Genomic DNA, 21,575 nt, shown 5'->3' on the forward strand with positions numbered 1-21,575 from the left:
CCTCCGAGGCAGGCGGGAATCGAACTCATGCGGAAGTGGCTTTAGCTTCTCAGTGCTGTGCTTTAACCCGCTGCGCCACCAGGGAGGGCCCGAGCGTCTAATATTTTATAAAAATATTTGTTCCCCTATATATTTGTTTACCTATATATGTATCTTCATTTTCAACAGAGTTCTAAATGTCAGTTTTCTACCATTCCAGTAGACAGTTGTGTCAATATATACATTTGAAGCAGAAAATAGATTTCACTTTAGTGTCTTGTCATTTTAAGAAAGGTATAATTGATTCATCATTTTTTTTTAACATCAGTGAATTTTAATGACATACAAATATAAGATATGGCAGTTGCTATTCTGATCGAAAAGCTTGTTTATAATAAAAGGAATGTTCTAGTTAATTGAATGCTCTATTTAACTGAGATATTCTACACAACATACACAATTTCTAAATCTTTAAGTCATAAATTTCTTGTTCACTGAAGTATGAATCTCTGTTTGTTGGGGCACAACCTATCTGATCTCTGATGTCCAAGAGTTAATTATTCTAGTCTCTCCCCAAATGGTGGGACACTCTGCTGGTTAACCTACATGATCCTCTGGGAAAGGAAGCAAGGAAGTTCTTCTGATATCTTCTTTGATTCACTTTCTGCCAGTTCACCTTTTTTTTATTTGTCAATACAGAACTGGGGTACAGGCCAGAGGTACAAGGGTGGTGAGAGGACTCACCAGAGACAGAGTGGAGAGGAGAACAGGATGACTGACTGAGTATACTACTGAGGGGAGCAGCGGGCGGGTCAGGAGAGGTCTGCCCCACCACGTGGATCACCTCCAGGGCAGGTGGGATCGAACTCATGCTGAAGTGGCTTTAGCTTCTTAGTACTGTGCTTTAACCCATTGCGCCATCAGGGAAGGCCCTAGTTCACCATTTTTAAGTGAATTATTTTGCCAGGTTTTCACACTTCAAATACTTTAAATCCACATCAACAAAATAACAGAAATTATTGGAAGTTGCAACTAGTCCAGTCTAATAATTAAAATCTGTTGGTGATTTTCAGAATGAAGCAATGACTGGCTCTCACACACAGAACCGAGTCCTCTCTCGAATCACTCTGGCATTAATGGAGGACACTGGGTAAGATCGCTGTGAGGTTATATTAATTGTTAATTAAGATGAAATGATTTGTAAGACTTAGTGGATATTGATTTAAGAAAATACTAACACTTTATATTGAAGCAAAATATATTCTTTGAATTTGGTGCATTTATCCATTATCTTACCATCTTCATATAAATGTTTGGGTCTCTGAGGTGTAGATAAACAGTACAAATTCCTTGGCATTATGAGATTTATTTTTTTATAGAGACCATGCTGCTATCAATTTTAATTAAAAATGTGTAGTGATGTTTATATCCCTGGTTGTTAAAGCAGTGGAAATTTCTGGTAAAGCAGGAGGAAACTGTTTTTAAGTGACTCAAATGGGTATTATTTTACTTGTTGGCACCAGAGTCCTCTGTGTGGCAAGATGTACCAGGCACATACCCTATCCTAAACCTTGGCCTCAGTCAATTTTTCAAGGACACCGCTTCCTTTTTTTTTTTTTTTAAAGATTTATCTTATTTATTTATACATATAAGAGCTGTGGTGATAGCCAGAGGTTATGGGGTGGTGATGAGAGGGTTCACCAGAGACAGTAGGGAGCAGAACAGGCAGATGTACTAAAATACATTGCTGAGGGGAGAGACAGGAAAGGTCTGTTGAGCCATGTGGGTCAGCTCCCTGGCCGGGGATTGAACTCTTATTACTGTGGCTATGGACAGCTTCATAGTGCTATGCTTTAGCGCCCTGCCCACTAGAGAGGACCCAGAAAATTCATTTTTGTAAAGAAAAAAAATTAGCACAGTTCCTTTTCATACCATTATAACTTGTTCCCTTTGTCCCTCAATAGGCAAGGACTAGCATAAGTAACCCTGCTACCATCCTTAATAATCTAGTTACTAAATACTTTGTAAATAATGCTAGTGTCTCTAAGATACCATTAGGGTGTATTGTGTGAGTCACTACTAAAATCATGTTACTGGTAAATTTTAAAGCATTTTCTCTTTTTCTTATAGCATAAAGTAAAACTTATAGGCATAAAAAATGATTTTTATAAATCATTTTAAGACTTTGGGTAGCTTTACTAAGTTCCTTCTCCCAGTAAAAGACATTGATATTTATCCATTCAGAAACATAGGGGTCACACTCAACAACTCCTTCTCTCCACTCAGCTCCAATCAGTCATAAATACTGCTATATATATATATTTTTAGCTCCTCAGTATCCCCAGAGTCTGCTTACTTTTTTGGTTACCTCTGCCGTTATTGAGGCCACCGTTATCTTTTACCTAGATTACTATAGTAGCTCTTTTTATCTTTCTTCCTGTGTCTTAAATTGTCTTTTGTGTGCCCAGAATCCACATATGTTCTACAAAAATGTCCTTTAGAAGTTTTATTAGGCAGTGTCTGATATACTAAGAAATACGCTGGGCCTCCTTGGTGGTTTAAGCACTAGGTCTTAGTACTAAGAAGCTGCAGCCACTGCAGCATAACTTTGATCCCCAGCCAGGGAGGTGACCCTCATAGTGCAGCAGACCTCTCCTGTCTCCCTCACAGTCCCCTCAGCAGTATTTTTCAGTCAATCTGCCTGTTCTGCTACCCACTCTGTCTCTGGTGAAGTTTCTTGACTTCCCATACCTCGTGCCTATACCCCCACCTCTTGTATGCATAAATAAATAACTCTTTTTAAAACACAGGCACATAACTAAATTGTGCATATACATGTTAATCATGAAGAACAAAGACATTGACAAGGATGCCAACACCATTCAGTGGGGAAAGAATAGCCTTTTTCAACAAATGGTGCTGGGACAACTGATATCCACATGCAAAAGAATAAGCTCCTACTACATGATTCACTCAGACTAACTCCACCTGTATTGAAGACCTAAATATAAGCCCTAAAACCAAAGTTATAAATGGAAACATAGTTGTGAATCTAATGATTTCTTTGCTATGACACCAAGGCATCCCAAAAACAACCAAAGTAAAATAGATACACAGGACTCCACCAAAGTTAAAAACCCTTACACTTCAAGGGAGACTAGAAAATAAGGGCCTCCACATCCCATAGCCCTAGAGCAGCATGCACTGCTGGTTTAGTCCTTGTCACCCTTGACTGAAACCTTGGCTAGTTTCAATTCTGAATCCTGTCATCTCTGAACTTTGTAATGAAAACTGGGTTTGGGGGTTTTTCCAAGAATGGAGGTTCCCTCACGGTGATGCTGAGTTTCCCAGGCTCCAGGGCTCCGGTCCCGGGCAGCAGTCCCATCTGGAGGCATTCACTACACTCCTTTTTGAGGTCCTAGGCTTGTGTTGAGATTTGTAATTGGTTATAATAAGCTGTATTTAAAAAGACAATAATAAAAAGTGCTTTGAATTATTTCCACAGCTGGTATAAAGCTAATTACAGCATGGCTGAGAAGTTAGACTGGGGCCGAGGCATGGGCTGTGACTTTGTCAGGAAGAGCTGTAAATTCTGGATTGATCAACAAAGACAAAAGTAAGAATTCATTTCCTCCTAATGTTTTTAATAGTACAATGTATTTTGGTTTTGGCTTTATGCAGAGCCTGAAGTATCACTGTTTTATTTTAGCTGTACTGGAAGAGAGCTAGTAATAGCTCATTGTGATTTTATTTGCTTTTCCCTATTGGTTAATGATGTTGAACATCAGCTCATATACTTACTTACTAGCTATACATCCTCTTTGGTGACATATCTCTTTATGTCTTATTCCAATTTTTTCTTCTGAAACTTAAGGATGCTTATAACATTCATGTGTGAGAGAAGAGAAACGCATCAGTCTTAATAAGATTTGTATTGCTTAGGAATACTGAAATTTCATTTATATTTATCTTGTGACATTAGTATAATTTATAATATAATTATCATTAACCTGACTGATCATAACTGGATGTTTTTGAAGGTTTTTTTGTTTTGTTTTGTTTTTTAATACCGTGTTCCTCTCAGGTGTAATCCCCAGAGAATTCCCACTACCAGGTCATCCTTGAACCTCTTATGGTCTCTTATGCTCTTCCCTCCCCTATTCTGATTCCTCACCCTCCCTTGCCCTCCTGCTGAATGTCTCCGATTTATCTTTTGTGTACTAGTTTTTGGTTTTTCCTGATCCCTTGTTTACTTCTCCTGTATTCCTCCTATAAGTGAATCCATCTGATGTTTTTTTCTTTTTCCTTCTGACTTTTTTCACTGAGCACAATTCTATTTGAAGGTTGTTTTTATATGGTAAAGCAACAGATTCTAATACCTTTAGAGGACTGTAGGGCTCCCTTTCCCAAATTATAGTTCCAAGAATAGTTTTAAAGGAAAACAGAACAAGTTGTTACAATTCAGGCTATTAACATAATCTTCATTTGGCACAGGAAAACAAGGTTGTCTTATGAATGTTTTCAGTTTAATGAACTGTCAAACAAGATTATTTGACTATATTATGGCATAGAGGAATATTTCAATCTTTGTAGCTGCAGAACAGAGGAGAACATTATCTCTGTCACTTCCTGAGGCTCCATTTGTTAATTATGAAGATTTGTGTTTTTTTAAACAGCAACACAGCTTTTTTTTTTTTTTCTCTTAAAGATTTATGTATTTATCCATACAGAACTGGGGTACAGCCCAGAGGTGCAGGGATGGTGAGAGGATTCATCAGAGACAGAGTGGGGAGCAGAACAGGCTGACTGATGAAATACACTGCTGAGGGGAGCAGCGGGCAGGTCAGGAGAGGTATGCCAGGCCTTGTGGGTTCATCTTCCTGGCTGGGGATCAAACTTGTGCTGCAGTGGCTTCTGAGAGCTTCCTAGTACGGTGCTTTAACCCGTTGAGCCACCAGGGAGAGCCCAGAGACCTCATTTTTTAAAATGACAAATAATGAAATTTTGTTGTAAAAACACAAATTCGGGGCCCTCCCTGGTGGCACAACTGGGTAAAACACCGCACTATAAAGCTCTCAGAAGCCAATGCAGCTTGAGTTCAATCCTCGGCCAGGAAGCTGAACCCACATGGCCTGGCAGACCTCTCCTGACCCACCCACTGTTCCCCTCAGCATTGTATTTCAGTAGATCTGCCTGTTCTGTTCCCCACTCTGACTGGTGAATCTCACCCACCACACTTCTGGCCTTTACCCCAGTTCTGTAAGCATATATCAATCTTTTTTAAAAAAATGAGGTCTGCAAGACCCATTTTACTGATGAAAGTGAAGAAAAAGATACAATATTTTATTAGTAATTGACATTGTGTTATAATGTATTTAGCATTAACCTCTCATATCTATACCCTTTGAAAGATAAGTATGTAACCTGATTCAGTAATTAGTTTTAAACTGTTAAAATATATTCAAATTCTAATGGAAATGACAAGGCTCTAGAAAAGACTTATAATGTTTTCTTTTTAGGGTTTGATACCATTGTACTTTCCTTTTTGTATAGGAAACAGATGCTGAGCCCTTACTGTGACACACTCAGAAGTAATCCACTGAAGTTAACCTGCAGACAGGACCAGAGAGCTGTTGCTGTGTGTAATTTGCAGAAGTTCCCAAAACCTTTACCTCAAGAGTACCAGGTAACCCTTGTTTTCAGCACAGTTTTAAGAATCAGCTTTTTAAAAGATTTATTTATTTATGTATATAGAACTGGGGTACAGGCCAAAGATGCAGGAGTAGTGAGAAGATTCACCAGAGACAGATTGGGGATCAGAACGGGCCGACTGATGAAGTACACTGCTGAGGGGAACAGGGGGTGAGACAGTAGAGGTCTGCTGCTCCATGTGGGTCACCTCGGGGTGGGGGATTGAACTGACATGGTAGCGACTGCAGCCAGCTTTGCAGTGCTGTGCTTTAACCCATAACACCACCAGGGAGGGCCCGAGAATCAATTTTTTTTTAAAGATTTATCTATTTATACATATAAGAACTGGAGTACAGGCCAGAGGTGTGGGAAGTGAGAGGGGCAAAAGGATTCACCAGAGAGCAAAACAGGCAAACTGCTGAAACACACAACTGAGGGGAGCAGCTACTGAGACAGGAAAGGTCTGCCCTGCCATGTGGGTCACCTCCCTGGCCAGGGATTGAACTCGTGCTGCAGTGGCTGCAGATAGCTTCATAGTGCTGCAACTTAACCTCTTGTGCCACCAGAGGCACTTTAGTCAGAAATATCGTAGAAGCTAATTTAAAAAGGTTGCTGATAAATATGGAACTTCACGTTTATATTTATGACCAGAGTAAGTGCTTCAGACATGGTAAGATGTTGACTATATTTCCATGCAAAGTATTAGTACTCAGTGAGTTGAGTTGGAGTAAAATGTGAAATCTTTACAATTTATCTGTTCTTTTGGTGTTAACAAGTATAGAAGATGAATGATCTCATTCATTTTCTCAGTTTTATTTTTTCAGGTTTGTCAAAGCAATGGTTAAATTGTTTCCTAAAAACACGTGAATTAAGTTATATTTCAAATATCTTAATTTTATGCATCAGTTTTGTGTTTTGTCAACTCCTAAAACAACTTCTATTTCTACTCATTTCTTTAAAGCATTAGTCAAATTTGTCATCTAATAATTAACTTAGACTTATTTGCTTTTTTCTAAGTAAGCAACCACAAACTCAAATATCCCTCAGGTGGTATATTATTATCTTTGTGATGTACAATATATAAAGAAAAGGAGGTTAATGTCCTCTTTGTGTTATATAGTAGTAGGGGATTGCTACAAACTGTGGACTTTACTTTGAATATGCAAAATGTTTCGTATTCTCATGTCTTCCCAATAATTTTTTATTTTAGTACTTTGATGAACTCAGTGGAATACCTGCAGAAGATTTGCCTTATTATGGTGGTTCAGTAGAAATTGCTGACTATTGTCCTTTTAGTCAGGAATTTAGTTGGCATTTGAGTGGTGAATATCAGCGGAGCTCGGATTGTAGAATATTGGAAAATCAACCAGGTTAGTGGTCTAGTGAAATGAAATGCAATTTAACTATTAAAATTACTCATCAGCTATATAGAATAGTGGTTAGGGGTATAAACCCTAGAATCAGACTGAATTTGTATTGAGGTTCCACTGCTTTCCATCTGTGAGAAGTTACTTCTCTATGCCTTCCTTTCCTCTTCTGTACAAGGGAATAATATATATCTCAAAAAGCTGTTATAAGAAATAAATTAATGGAATAAAGTTGCTTAGAACTGTTGCGCATAGAAAGGATTGCTAGCTATTAGATATACTTGCATATGATGACACACACTACATTTTAGTAATAACTTACAGCTGTATGACTATTTATAAAACACTTTCATTTTATTCTTCTAAAAATCCTAGGCGATTCATGGAGAAGATATCGAATATCATAGATGAACAAAGAGATATGATGTGATACAGTTAATTGGTATCCTCCAGTCCAAACTTTTTATTTTAATCTCTTTTTTTGTTGTGGTAACATTGGTTTATCACTTCACCAGCTTATCACCTCAACAAATGTATATACTACTCCACATCTGCCACCAAAAATCTAGTTACCATTCATCACCATCTAATTAAATCCCTCCACCATTTCCACTTACTACCTACTCTCTTCTGCTCTGGTAAACACTATTCTGTTGTCAGTTTGAAGGTTTTATTGGCTTTATTTCTTTATATTGTATATATGCATGAAATTATATAGTGTTTATCTTTTTTCTATCTGCTTTATTTCAGTTAGCATAATCCCCTCAAGTTCCATCCATATTGTCATAGATGGGCTAGATTTCATCTGTTTTTTTAAGATTTCATCTATATTATAGCTAAGAAATATTTAATTGTGTGTGTGTACCACATCTTTAAAAATTTTTTTTAAAGATTTACTTTATTTATTTATGCATCCAAGAACTGGGGTATAGGCCAGAGTGGGAAGCAGAACAGGTAAATCTATGGAATACACTGCTGAGGGAAGCAGTAGGTGAGACAGGAGAGTTCTGCTGCACCATGTGGGTCAGCTCCCTGGTCAGGGATCAAACTATATTGCAGTGACTGGTGATAGCTTGATAGCATGAAACCTTAACCCCTGTGCCACCAGGGAGGCCCCACATCTTTTTAGTGTATTCATCCATCAAAGAACACAGGTTACTCCATGTATCGGCTATTGTAATTAACAACACAGCTCTTTTTATTAAATTATATTAGGTGTCTTTTTTTTTTCTTAAGGATTATGCATTTTATGTAATGTAGAAGTAGTATGCCACTCTACAGATAGCAGAATAATACTATTTTCCATAGCTAGTAAATGCTTTCATTATATAATTGCTTGGCCTCATCCTATCATACGTCACTTGGGAGTTGACTCCTTTAAGCCCACCAGTGAAGATGATTCTTAGCGACATTTCCTTTACATACCTAACTCAAATACTGTAGGCCCAGTTTTTGTGTGTGTGTTTTTAAGATTTATTTATTGATGCATACAGAACTGAGGTATAGACCAGAGGTGTAGGGGTAGTAAGAGGATTCACCAGAGACAGAGTGGGGAGCAGAACAGGCAGATTGACTGAAATACTCTGCTGAGGAGAACAGCAGGCACAAGAGAGGTCCGCTGTGCCATGTGGGTCACCTCCCTGGCTGGGGATTGAACTTGTGTTGCAGTGGCTAGTTTCACAGTGCTTTGCTTAAAGCTATTACACCACCAGGAAGCGCCCATAGGCTCATTTTTATCACTCACTTCTGATAGCACAATTTTTTTCCTACTACTTTTGTTAAGAATACAGTTGATTCTGGAGTTCTAATTCTTGTATTTTTTTTTTAGCTGAAAATTCCCATTAAACAAATTCTATTTTTAAAAGAGCTATTAATTATAAGAGTAGATTGCTTCAGTTTCTTGTTCTTTGAGCCCAGAAGTCAATTTTTAAGAAAAGTTTTCTGGTTTGCTTCAGACCTTTTTAAAAACTATGGTGCTGAAAAATATGGACCTCAATCAGTTTGTCTAATTCAGAAATCAGCATTTGTTATGGAAAAGTGTGAGAGGAAGCTGAGTTATCCAGACTGGGGAAGTGGATGTTATCAGGTAAAGCTATGTGATTGTGAATACTTATGCCAGATATTTTATAATTTTATGTTATTACATGATTTTTATATTTTAAGATGAACTTTGTATCTTTATATATAAGTAATTTACTAATTAACATTTTAACTTATCTAGTTTATGTATATATTAATTTGGATTCTTATATTTTACGAATATACTGTCATTTCTTTGAGAGAACATGCCTTCTCCATTTCTTTAAAATCTATATATAGTTGAAGTATATCAGCAAGTTTTATAATAACTTTACTTCTACCCTAAAGAAATAATGGTAATATGTAATTATATTTTTGAACAAATATTACTTTGTAATGGAAGATATTTTTAAATTTTCTTTCATAGGAGTTGAATAAATCAGCTCCTTCTTAAGATTAGATTTTTCCTTTGAAATTAGAAATCGAAAGGGGGATCGTTCCTGTTTTGTTAATTATCTTATTTCTATATCTGATATTAAATGACTGTTTCACCTTGTTAAGTTATTAAGATACAATCATCCTGTAACATAGGAGCATCCATTTTAATTGATATTCCATATTCTACTAAGATATTAATTAGGGAGCAGAGTATGATCCTAAAAAGTGAAAAATAAGAATTTGCTGTGCCATTCCAGTTGCAAAAGATAAATGTCTGTAGCTGTAAATTTATAAGGTTTACACTTATGTAATATTGGGGGTAGCAACTTTATTCAGATGTGATTCACACACCATAAATTTATATGAAATTATCTTTGAAACCTTTTAAATAACAATTGAAACCAAACATTTTCTAACTATAATCTAACAGCTCTATGACAGCAACCATTTTCTGGTAAATTCAGTGAAAGATTTATATGTGTATTAAATGTATAGTTTCTGACTTTGTTGTAATCTCTTATAATATTTAATTTTTACTGCCTTGAGTTAGTACTTTTTGTGGAATGCAAAATACCTTTCCCATGTTTTTTCTATAATTATACTATTCTTTATGCTTATAAAATATTGTTTCATTTTAAAGTTTAATTAGGAGAATCATTTCCTTGTCATAAATTAACTTTTTATAACTATGCTTTATGTTTTCTATGCGTCACCTTTTTTATATTCCCTAAGTGAAAATACTGTGTTAAAGGGGACAAAGCTAGAATAGCAACAGAGATAGTAAGATGTCTTTTGGGAGAGGGCTATCTTATGTTTTATCAGTTGCACCACCACAAAAAATTGTTTGAATTTATAATACCATCTACTAAGACTGACTGCCTGTATTTGGCTTCTGTATATCTAGTATTTTCAGTTAGTTTTTCTAGTTTAATACTAGTAACCTGTTATGTGGGAAAATACATATGATTTCTATTAATATGTTGTTAGCTGTTCTGTTTTCTTGATTGTTGTTTTACTTATTTTGACAGACAAGATGCAAAAATAATACAAAATATTTTTGAGTCTTTTAGATGCAAATTATTAACATAACTTTCACCCTCAAACTTTTGAGTGCATTTCTTTGTGTGTGTGTGTGTGTGTGTGCATTTCCTATAAACAAAAATATCCTCCTATATAACCACAACACTCTTAATACAAAAATATCAGGAAATTAGCATTGATTCTTCTAAGTTTCAGATATAACTCAGGTTTGGCTAATATTCCCAATAATGTCCTTGTGTTAACAGCATCTAGACAAATATCACATGTAATTATCATGTCTCTGGTCTCCATCTGTTCCAGAACAGTTATGCACTCTGACTTTCATAATAACCTTGATACTTGTAAGATATTTCTTTCTAGGATGTGTCTTAATTTGGTTTTGTCTGATGTTTCTTTTTGATTAAATTCCAGTAGTGTATTTTGGATAGTAATTTCAGAAAATGATGTTAGTTTTGCCGCTAGTACTTTTGATTTATCCCTTTACTGCTATTTTATTGGTATCTGCCATATTTTTCTGCTGTCAGATTACTCTTTTAACTAACTCCCTTTGTAATTGTTAAATATTCGGAGAAGGTACTAAGTTTGTTTAGAACCTGAGTAACTAATCCACTTTTGGTAACAGTGAAAATACATGCACATTCCAAATTGTGTTTTATTGCCAATATTTTTAGTAATCCTAATGTATTTTCCTGCAATTAAAGTTGATGACTCGTATACTAGCATCTTTTTTTTAAAGATTTATTTATTTATTTATACAAGAACTGGGGTACAGGCTAGCGGTATAGGGGGTAAGAGGATTCACCAGAGACAGAATGAGGAGTATAACAGAGATCTACTGAAGTACACTGAAGGGGAGCAGTGAGCGGATCAGGAGAGATCTGCCACGCCATGTGGATCACCTCCCTGGCTGGGGGTCAAACTTCAGCTGCAGTGGTTTGGGACAGCTTCACAGTGCTGCTCTCCAACCCATTGGGCCACCAGGGAGGGCCCCCATATACTAGCATCTTGATGATCTGATGGTATTTTTTTTTCTGTTTAAAGATTTCTTGTTCACCTCAAGGTCTAAAAGTTTGGGTCCAAGATACTTCATATTTGTGTAGTAGAGCCAGGCAGGTGCTCCCTGTCAGTGTTCAGATGAATGGCTGGATTTACGATGGAAACCTACTCTGCCCAGCATGTTGGGACTTCTGTGAGTTCTGCCCTCCGGAAAGAGAACCTCCAGCCAGTAACTTGACCCGAGCTCTACCACTGGGTGAGTAAAGAGGGGAACTTTTCCTTCTAAAATGCTGAAAATCCTTTTGAGGCAGCTTTAAAACTTAAGATGCTTTAAGAGCATCTGCTCTTCTAATTGCAGGTTTATGGGAAAATCTCTGCATTAAAAACTGATACTAGGTAGGTTAGCGCTTCTTCTTTTTTTAAAAAAAGATTTATTTATTTGTACATATAGAACTGGGGTTCAGGCCAGAGGTGCTGGGGCAGTGAGAGGTTTCACCAAAGACAGAGTGGGGAGCGGAACAGGCAGATTGACTGAAATACACTGCTGAGGGGAGCAGTGGGAGGGTCAGAAGAGGTCTGCCACGCCATGTGTATCACCTCCAGGGAGGGGATTGAACTCATGCTGAAGTGGCTTTAACTTCTTAGTGCTGTGCTTTAACCAGCTGTTGCACCAGGGAGGGCCAGATTAACACTTTTGTTCAGTAAAAGCAAGATAAGGAACCATTCTGTGTGAATCACATCTGACTTACCCAAAAAAATTCATTGATAAAAACAACAAAATTCATTGAAGATTATGAAAAGTAAATATTTCAATTTCTCATTTTGAAATTGACTAAACAAAGTTTTGCTTTTAAATACAAAAAGTAAATATAGTTTCATTATAACTAATTGAGGTGAAAAAAGGAGAAGGACACTGAAAAAGTTTATATTTTTGAATAGTACAGGCCATCTGTGGTAATGTTTTAGAGGTTACAATGGTCTTTGAGCCTGTTTCCACATAGAACTCCTTAAAGGGGGGGCCGTTCATATGCCTGATGTCCTGGTATAATTATTAATCATATTCCCTTGTATTGAAATAATCAAAGAGAATAATTTAGTTGATCTAAGATTTTATTTCATACTTCATGAAGCAGGCCATCTCCACATTAAAAATCCAAAGCACGGCAGAAAAAAGAGAAAGAAAAAAGGGCTGCAAGTTTTAAGAGAAAGGCAAGCAAAATACAGGGAAGAAATACTCTGTCAGTGCTGATTTGCAGAGGTTGCACATCTGACCTTATTTAGAAAGATCAAGAAACAAGGAAATAACTGTCAGAGCTGGGTTGGCAGTCGGAGACTGAATATACTGTTTCTGGGCAAGTGGAACATTTACAGACTTGGAAGTTTGGTTTGTTGATGTGGCATCCTGGTTAGGAGTGACTTCATCTTGGGTCTAGAAATTTATTTTATTACTTGTTTTCTTAAAATGTCTTTATTTGCAACTAATTATATGGTCACCCTACTTATAAGGAACAAGAAAGAATAAAAGAGAGTCCCATATCCTACCTTAGAATAACCAAGAAATTAATTTACTTTCCTAGGTAGCCACTTCAGCTTTGCTGGGATACTACCCTGGGGCATTTCTTTTCATTCTTTGGTTGCATCTTCTGTCCTGTCTCCATGAGTATTTTGTTCTTTCTCCATGGGGAAAAAAAAAAAAACTTTGTATATCTAGCTTTCAAGAAGTCACTCCTGGTTCTGCTTTCCCAAGTGGTCTTTGTTCATCTTTCAATAAAACCACCTTACTGATCTGTCAATATTTAGTTTGTATGATTTATTCCAAAAATGTCTGTAGAAAGTCAGTTTTCTTTAATTTTTTGTTTTCAACCGTAGATCTCTGTTCCCGTTCCTCCAGCTTGGTGGTTACACTCTGGCTTCTGTTAGGCAATCTATTTCCTCTGCTGGCTGGATTTCTTCTGTGCGTGTGGCACTAGGAAGTGAAAAGTGAATTCTCAAGACATTCTTTTGTGTCATGTTCCTCTGAACAAAGCACAGAATCTGGATGAGTGCCAGCTTATGCAGAGGCAGAGTGGCATTCTTGACTGAGTTGGAAGTATTGACTACAATCAGACCTTGAAGCTGAGCTTCGTAGCAGTCACGCCTCATCAACACAACAGCCTCACAGCTTGGAGAAAGAGAACGAATTCCAAGTCACCAAGTCTCTTTACCTTTCAGGATACATCACCTTCTTGATGTTTTCCTTTGAAAATGGGATAGTTGGTGAAATTTTCAGTGATTACATACCTCAGCATTTTCATTAACCTAAAGTGATGGGAAAGTTTATCAATACTTTACTAGCTTAAAGAGAAAATAATTATGACAAGATTATAAACTGTGGGTTCTGTCCTCACAAGTATGAATTTCCCTTTAACTTAGAAAAAACAATTGAATTGGGATTTCACAATTATACCTACTTGAATGTAATGATCATGGTACACTTAAAATCATTGCTCTAAAGAGTTTCTTTTCATTAGATTTTGTTAAATCTTAATGAGTTAATCATGCCTGCCTTTTGCAAAACAGCTGTATGGCAGTTTACTACTGAAGAACCATTGTATGGGCCCTCTTCCAGCTGTGTCTGGGCCCACTGATATTCAGATCTCCACTTCCAATTGCATTGACTTTTAGAATTGTGCAAGCAGAGAAAGGAATGCACTCTGCCCTGTAAAAACACTGAAGACCTGCAAACAGAAGAAAACATAATTATGTTTTTCAAACAATTGTTATGACAATTATAATCCAACAAAAATAGAACCATTCCCTTTTGACCAATGATGACAAAAAGAAATTCTAGTATAGACAGGTAAGCAGTTGTTTTCAAGTGGGAATAGAAATTGTTACAGGAGATTTCTATATCTGAAAATTTTTTTATGTTTAAGAAGAAAAATATAAGCCAAACAAGATGGTCTGATCGATTTACTAATAGCAAAGTATAGGTTTAATCTGGACCTATCCAGTAGGGTCCACTTTACCACACAATGTGTGGCTCAGTCCATAGAAGTCTGAGATTGTCTTTTATTTAAAAGGAGGTAGTGTCCTTTACCTATTGGATTGACACTCCTGTTACCACAGAGATAGTGGTCCCAGAAGCCATTTTGCTCCGGTACCAGAACTTATAAACTCCACCTAATAATTCCAATTTGAAATTTTTCAGTGATGAATAATGCCAACGTTATTCTCTCTAAAGCTAATGAATAGTCCAGTGGCATTATTAACAAAGCCTTTGGACAGTGTTTACTCGCTCATTCCTTCATTCATTCATCTGTTGGTTGGCTCTTTAATTCAGCCTATAGCTATCAAACACTGAACTTAAGGAACTGTGCTAAGTGAACAAGCAGCATAATCATTACGGAGCAATTCTGACATTTTGGCATTAGAGCCAAAGAGCAGGCCCGGCATAAAGGAAGGTCACCTTTCTTCTTCTTTTTTAAATGCATAACTTTAAAATACATATTTGCATGCTGTTTTAAGTTGGAGGTATTTGTCATTGTGAAAAGCTGGGGGTCTCTAATGTGGTCAGCTTCAGCTCCAGAGAAGCTAAAAGTAATGGTGTTCAGCCAGTCCTCTATTTTCAGCATATGTTATATTTAAATTATGTCAGGTTGGAGAAAAGATGTAGCCTATATTTTTAAAAGAAAATTATAAAAATCTAAACTTACATTCCTATTATGATTATGAACCACCCTGCAAAGTATAAAGAATTTAACCAAAAATACTATGGATTAATATATTTGAGATTTACAGTGATAAGTTGGATATATTTTGACTGTTGTGCAGTAATACCATTTAGGTAGTATTATTTCCAAGCATGGTGCTTTTTATACTTGAAATATATTTTTGCTTTATTTTTTATTGATATAATTATATTTGCACTAATGACTTTCTGGAGAAAATATTATAGATGACATTTTTTTCTATACTTATTAAGCTTGGAATCTGGTGACCCAGTGTTTTCTCTTCACAAATATGAAACTTGATAAAGTTATGTTATAAAATACTGAGTTTCTGATGGTAGCTAACTACACTGGTGTCTTTCTTCTTCAAGTCTTGAAGTCTCACTGGTACTACATAGAATACTTGGCAAACATTTAGAAGACCACTGAACTGTATGAAATTTTAATAGGCACTCTTTATTACTTAGAATCCCCATTATATTTTTAAAACAGTTATTACTTAGAATCCCACAATATTTTTAAAACAGTTTCTTTTAAAATTGGAGATTTCAGTGCAGAATTAGTGGGCTAGAATTCAGAATTTAAAATGGCCTAAATATTTTATCCTGTGGCAGGTTATGCCCTTCATGTTAGCAAAAGCAGTTCACTGAGAAAGAGACTGCAGACTCCAGTGGTGAAATGAGGTGGGACAGAGCTAGAGAATGGGCAGTCCTTGATTTGAGGATAGTAGACTGGTGTTCTTTCTGACTCAAAAAGAGTCAAGAGCTTATAAAAACTGACTACCTCAGTTTTTAGAACAGATTGCAGTTCATTTGATAGTATTATGGTTCCAGTTGTCAGAATTATCAAGTGACTTTGCCTTTTGGGTGTTTAAAGGAATTTATAGGAAGGAGGCATGTCATTGGACTAGAACTGAGTCTTTCATGAAACTCACTCGTAGTTAGGTAATATTAATGGGGACCCTTCGAATATTTGCCTGAAACACATTCTTTTCCCTTAATTTCTTTCTGAAGAATATGTTTATTAATACCAAATACATGTTCTAAAAATATTACAAACTATGCTTAAAGTTGTTTTTGAGCCTAACATTTTGGCATCGACTATATCCATATTTGATAAATTCGTAAAGTCTAAATAGCTTTAGGAAGATACATAAGTAATTTGACTAATCTATAAAATTTTATTCATATTCTCTTCAGTATTAGAAGACTCACCAATTGCGTGTTCACTAGATGCTTTCTCAGGCTTGCTCTAGTATGCCACGGCTAATCCCGTCCTGAATTGCTAGGTCTCCGCTGGCTCAGTAGCACTCTCGTAGTGCGCCAGCCTGCACATCTTATTCATCATAGTGTCCTGTGCCCGTTGCCTTGGCCCTGTCCCTGGCTTTGGATATTAATTGGAAAGAGAATAGCCCATCTTTGAGGGCTGCTAAATAGTCCTGGTAGAAGAGGTGGACTTCCCCACAACCCTACAGATGCATTTCAGAGTGGACACCATTCATGTTAAGGGCCTGTGCCCCAAAGAGTGACATTGTAATTAAGTCTGTGCTACTCATTCTGAAGAAAGAACCTACCTGAAAGGATGACTTTGTTTTTTTCTGTAATACATGTAGTCAGGGTTGAGGAGAATGTGGTAAATTATTTTCTTTTATGTTTACATTTTTGACAAAAAGGAAATTTTAGAACTAATCTTTATTTATGTTATTGAACTTTAAGTGTAATATATTCCCTAGAAAAACTTTAATAAATATGGCAATTAATCTGCATCTTGTCTTTACTTAACATTCAGTTTTTCTAAAACCTGGATGAGGAACACAAGACACAGTCATGCACTCTTACTTTGGAAGGACAAGGTGATTATTACAAAACATACTTCAGTTTTTACTGTAACTGAAGTAAAATTGTTCTATTTAGAGAAGTGGAATTGGTCTTATGTAAAGGGAGCAGCCCTCCTTAAATAGGTAAACAGGAAAGTGCAGACTAAAACAATTTAGAGTGACCCATCTCTGGCTGAAGAGTTTTCCTGTCCTTTTTTTCTCTACTATGGGCACCTGATGTGCAGGGGTGTCCACTGGAGTGTGGCCATAGCCATGGAGTGTGACTCTTCTTCATAACCTGAAGGTGGTGCAAGAGCATGTGTGCCCGACCACATGGAGCCAAGCACTTTGTGAAACTCATTAAACTCAGTTTGGGAGACCTACCTGCTAAGCTATTTGTGGGAAATTTTAATATTTTTTAAGTTTCAAATATTGGATATTATAGCCAAAACTTATATAAATTATTTCAAAATTTTGTTGCACAGAGTATGGAAAATAAAACACTTTACATCTCATTACCTTGTTTACTCTGCCTTTTGGTATGTTCCTAGGACACAGCTTATCTTATAAGGTGTAATTGTGGGCCCTCCCTGGTGGCTCAGTAGGTTAAAGCGCAGCACTATGAAGCTATCGGCAGCCACTGCAGCATGCGTTTGATCCCCAGCCAGGGAGCTGACCCACATGGCAAGGCAGGCCTCTCCTGACCCACCACCTACTGCTCCCCTCAGCAGTGTATTTCAGTCGAGCTGCCTTTCTGCTCCCCTCTGTGTCTCTGGTGAATCCTCTCACCCCCTGTACCTCTAGCCTGTACCCCAGTTTTCTTGTGTGCATAAATAAATCTTTAATTTAAAAAAAGACTAGCTATATAAGCTAGTGTTTTGTTTACAACCTTTCCAGTAAATTTGCTGAAATGGAAGGGCTAATTTTTTTAAAGATTAGTTTTTATTTATTTATGCATATAAAAACTGAAGCACAGGCCAGAGGTGTGTGTAGGGGGCAGGAGGGGAAGGGTGAGAGCATTCACTGGAGACAGAGTGGGGTATAGAGCAGGTAGATCTACTGCAATACACTGCTGAGGGGAGCAGTGGGGGAGACAGGAGAGGTCTACTGTGCCATGTGGGTCACCTCCCTGGCTGGGGATTGAACTTGTGCTGCAGTGGCTGCAGACAGCCTCACAGTGCTATCTTTAACCCCTTGCACCACCAGGGAGGCCCATGGGAGGGCTTAATTAAATCAACTTTGTTGGCATTCACTCTTTATAAGATAAACTGGACATGTTTAGAGCTAGTCCAAATAATGTGATCTGATTTTTTGTGAGATGACTAGTACCTTTCCCATTTTATATGTGTACAATATTTTCCCCATTTATAGAAATTGGTATCTTAGACTCAACACCACTTTAAAGTTCAATGCTGTAGCAGTCAAAATTTTCTGCTTCAACAGAAGCATTAGAGACTCAAAACATTCTGACATTTTCTCACTTGAATATATTTAAATCATGAAATCTGAGTACCTTCTGGCTTTCCCACCCTCCAATCAGATCTCCTAATGACATTTCAAAAGAGTACAGGTTGATTGGAAGAGGTTTCTCCTGTATTTACATTCATGAGTGTTCATGAACATGCATGGATTAAAATTGTTATGTATTTGGTTGAGGATTTGAACATTAAGTGAGGTCACTACAAAGAATAGAGCAAATGTCACATGCCTCAGCACAATTTGCCAGACCAGTCCAGAGCGTTGAATCTTAATAGAAATTAAAACTGTTATGTCAGTGTTCTAAATTTACTTGTTCTTAAGTAAGTAAAATGTGTCAAATCTACATTTCTTACCATAGATTTTACAGAGGAGTAATGAGGGCATCAGTAAGTTCTGTAAAAGAGTTTAACTTAGAGATTAGTATCACCTCAGTGGAGAGAGGAATGAAGAAGTGAAATGTCTGAGGCAAGTGGTCCTCACTGACAGGTGAGTGAGTGGCTTTTCCATGCTGGAATTTTGCCTGAGAACCCATTCACAGCTACATGCATTGTGTAGATCTTCACAAAGGGAGCTTTTTCCAGCATTTTTCTCTAAATTCTCAGCCATCCCAGTTGCCTTCACCCCAGTGTGTGGCCAACCGGCCTGCCTCCCCATTAGCATTTCAAAACAGTACAGTTTCCTCAAGTATATTACTGTATATACCCATTCAGTGGTTTTTTTTTAAATTTCTTACATTTTTATTTATCTAAATTTTTTTATTGTATTTATTTTAAATTTTTTTCAGATTTATTTATTCATACAAAGTTGGGGTACAGGCCAGAGATGCGGAGGGTGAGAGGATTCACCAGAGACAGAGCAGGGAGCAGAACAGGCAGATCGACGAAGCACACTGCTGAGGGGAGCAGCGGGCGGGTCAGGAGAAGTCTGCCACACCATGTGGATCTCCTCCAGGGCAGGCGGGGATCGAACTCATGCTGAAGTGGCTTAAGCTTCTTAGTGCTGTGCTTTAACCCGCTGCGCCACCAGGGAGGGCCCGGTTTGTTTTGTTTTTTAAAAGATTTTTATGTTTGCATAGAAGAACTGTGGTGTAGGCCAGAGGTGCTGGGGGGCTGAGTGAATTCACAGAGACAGAGTGGGGAGCAGAACATGTCGATTTATTAAAATACACTGCCGAGGGGAGCAATGGGCAAGACAGGAGAGGTCCGCTGTGCCATGTGACTCAGCTCCCTGGCCAGGGCTGGTAATAGCTGGCCAGCGCTGACTTAACCCCGAGGCCACCAGGGATGCCCTATTCAGTCGTATTGCTTGTTTGTGAGGGGACTTGTCCCTCCATCATTTTTCAAGGATTGATTTAGAGGAAGGATGGCAGTATTCCTGGTTAGAGTACTAATTTGGCAGAAACCACAGCTCTCTATTTCTACAGATGGCTTCTGTTTATTTAATTCCCAGGTTGGGAGTGACAGTGCCCTGTGTGGCTGTCCATGCACTATGGCAGAGGAGGCACAGTAATGGAAATAAGCAGATTGGCATCTGCTGAGCTGAGGAGCCACAGAGGGGCTTCAGGGTGGGCAGATGCTCACCTGGGTCCTAAGAATAAACCAAAAGCATGGATACAGAAATGTCTAGTCCAGACAAAAATAGTGAAGGTGAGTGTCAGTACCGGGGACAATGAAGGCCTTGAAATTGAATATTAAGAAACTAGTCAATAACAAGGGACATAGGAAGGGCCGAAGGAACAAGAGTGTGTGGCAGAGTGAGCAGAGTGAGTCCTGTTGATGGGGTACTGCCTTGCATTCATGACTTCTGGGTTGAAGTGCGCTGAGAATGCCTTCTGACATTTAGCACAGTGCAAGTGCTCACTGAATCAGTGATTTCACATTGAAAAGGTTTTTCTTTGGTACTTGGATTTCTACTGGGTCATGAGAACCCAGGCCACCAACAAAACAGAGTCCTTGTCCTTCTGATGCAAGTGAAGGAAGGGAAATTAAGCTTTTATAGTAAACATAGACTTGAAATGGTGGGATGGGATCACAACAAGCGGATGAGAAATAATGGGAGAACAAGAGCAGAGCTGGTGATGGAAAAGACTGAGGTGCTCAATAAAGCCTGCATCTGAGGAGAGGGACGCTGAGACCAAACTGTATAGAGTGGACTTCCATGTTCTATCGTAGAGTAGATGGAACTATAAGATGGAACATGGAATGAAGCTGGAGCACATTTCTTAGACTTGATAACTAGAAGCTGAATTCCCAATCCAAAAAGGAAATCATAGTTTGCCATGAGTGGGATCCGAGATCGGCAGTGTACTGGAGGTTTAAGCTATTGCAGAACTGTTTTGGTGATGACTCTTCTGTCCCAGAGACTCGTCTTCTTTTATTGCTAATTACTTTTGAATTTTGTCTTTATTTACTGTCTCCAGTTTTCCTTTTTAGGAATGAGTTATGTATATTTATATGCTCTTCAGTTACTTTCACTTTTTCTGTAATCCTTTTTTCATTGCCTTTTATTTCTGCCCATTATGTGATTCTTTGTGTCTTCAGCAGTGTATGTGGTCCTTTATGATGTTCCTTTCATTCTATTGTGGTTTCACTTTTCTCTGAGTTATTCTCCTGAGCCTGTAACTGCCTCTCAACATCCAATGTTTGGCCATTGGAAAGCTAGATCAGGTTACAACTGCCTGTGAACACAGGTCTCCATAATCCTGGTTGCTAACAGCAACAGAAGCAGAAAGATGGTCTCTGCTTCCATCTGTTTTCTACATATTATGAGAGTGGATCTGATCAGAAGAATCTAATTTACATCCACAATCTACTGCAGAGACTCTCAGAATTGTAGCTTTAAGGTTCTCTCAGAATTGTAGCTTTAAGGTTCACACCCTGTACAGGCAGAAGCATGGAGGAATCAAAGTTGTGTGAGCTACCTCACAGTATCTACTGTAGTCTTTTGTGTTACAAATACGGTGTTTACAATTTTGTCATCTGTTAAGTGGTAGTTTTAAATTTTAAAATGATTTCTTCTATGGGTTTATATTTGTTGTGA

At 37.7% G+C, this 21,575-nt stretch overlaps 1 protein-coding gene across 2 annotated transcripts in view; it reads left to right on the forward strand.

Annotated features, from left to right (window-relative positions):
• The window catches only part of LMLN (leishmanolysin-like (metallopeptidase M8 family)), a 39,448-nt gene extending 21,983 nt beyond the window's left edge, over window positions 1-17,465 (forward strand). For both annotated transcript variants that reach the window (XM_004675139.2, XM_012734281.1), the window contains 7 exons: window positions 1,053-1,129; window positions 3,485-3,595; window positions 5,533-5,665; window positions 6,881-7,040; window positions 8,993-9,123; window positions 11,577-11,787; window positions 13,401-17,465. In XM_004675139.2, the coding sequence (XP_004675196.1) occupies window positions 1,053-1,129; window positions 3,485-3,595; window positions 5,533-5,665; window positions 6,881-7,040; window positions 8,993-9,123; window positions 11,577-11,787; window positions 13,401-13,501 (924 nt within the window). In that variant the 3' untranslated portion in view covers window positions 13,502-17,465. The remainder of the gene's footprint in view (window positions 1-1,052; window positions 1,130-3,484; window positions 3,596-5,532; window positions 5,666-6,880; window positions 7,041-8,992; window positions 9,124-11,576; window positions 11,788-13,400) is intronic.
• Window positions 17,466-21,575: the final 4,110 nt, after the last annotated feature.

The sequence above is a fragment of the Condylura cristata genome, unplaced genomic scaffold, assembly GCF_000260355.1.
Source record: "Condylura cristata isolate star-nosed mole 26May11 unplaced genomic scaffold, ConCri1.0 scaffold00003, whole genome shotgun sequence".
Taxonomy (NCBI): Eukaryota; Metazoa; Chordata; class Mammalia; order Eulipotyphla; family Talpidae; genus Condylura; species Condylura cristata.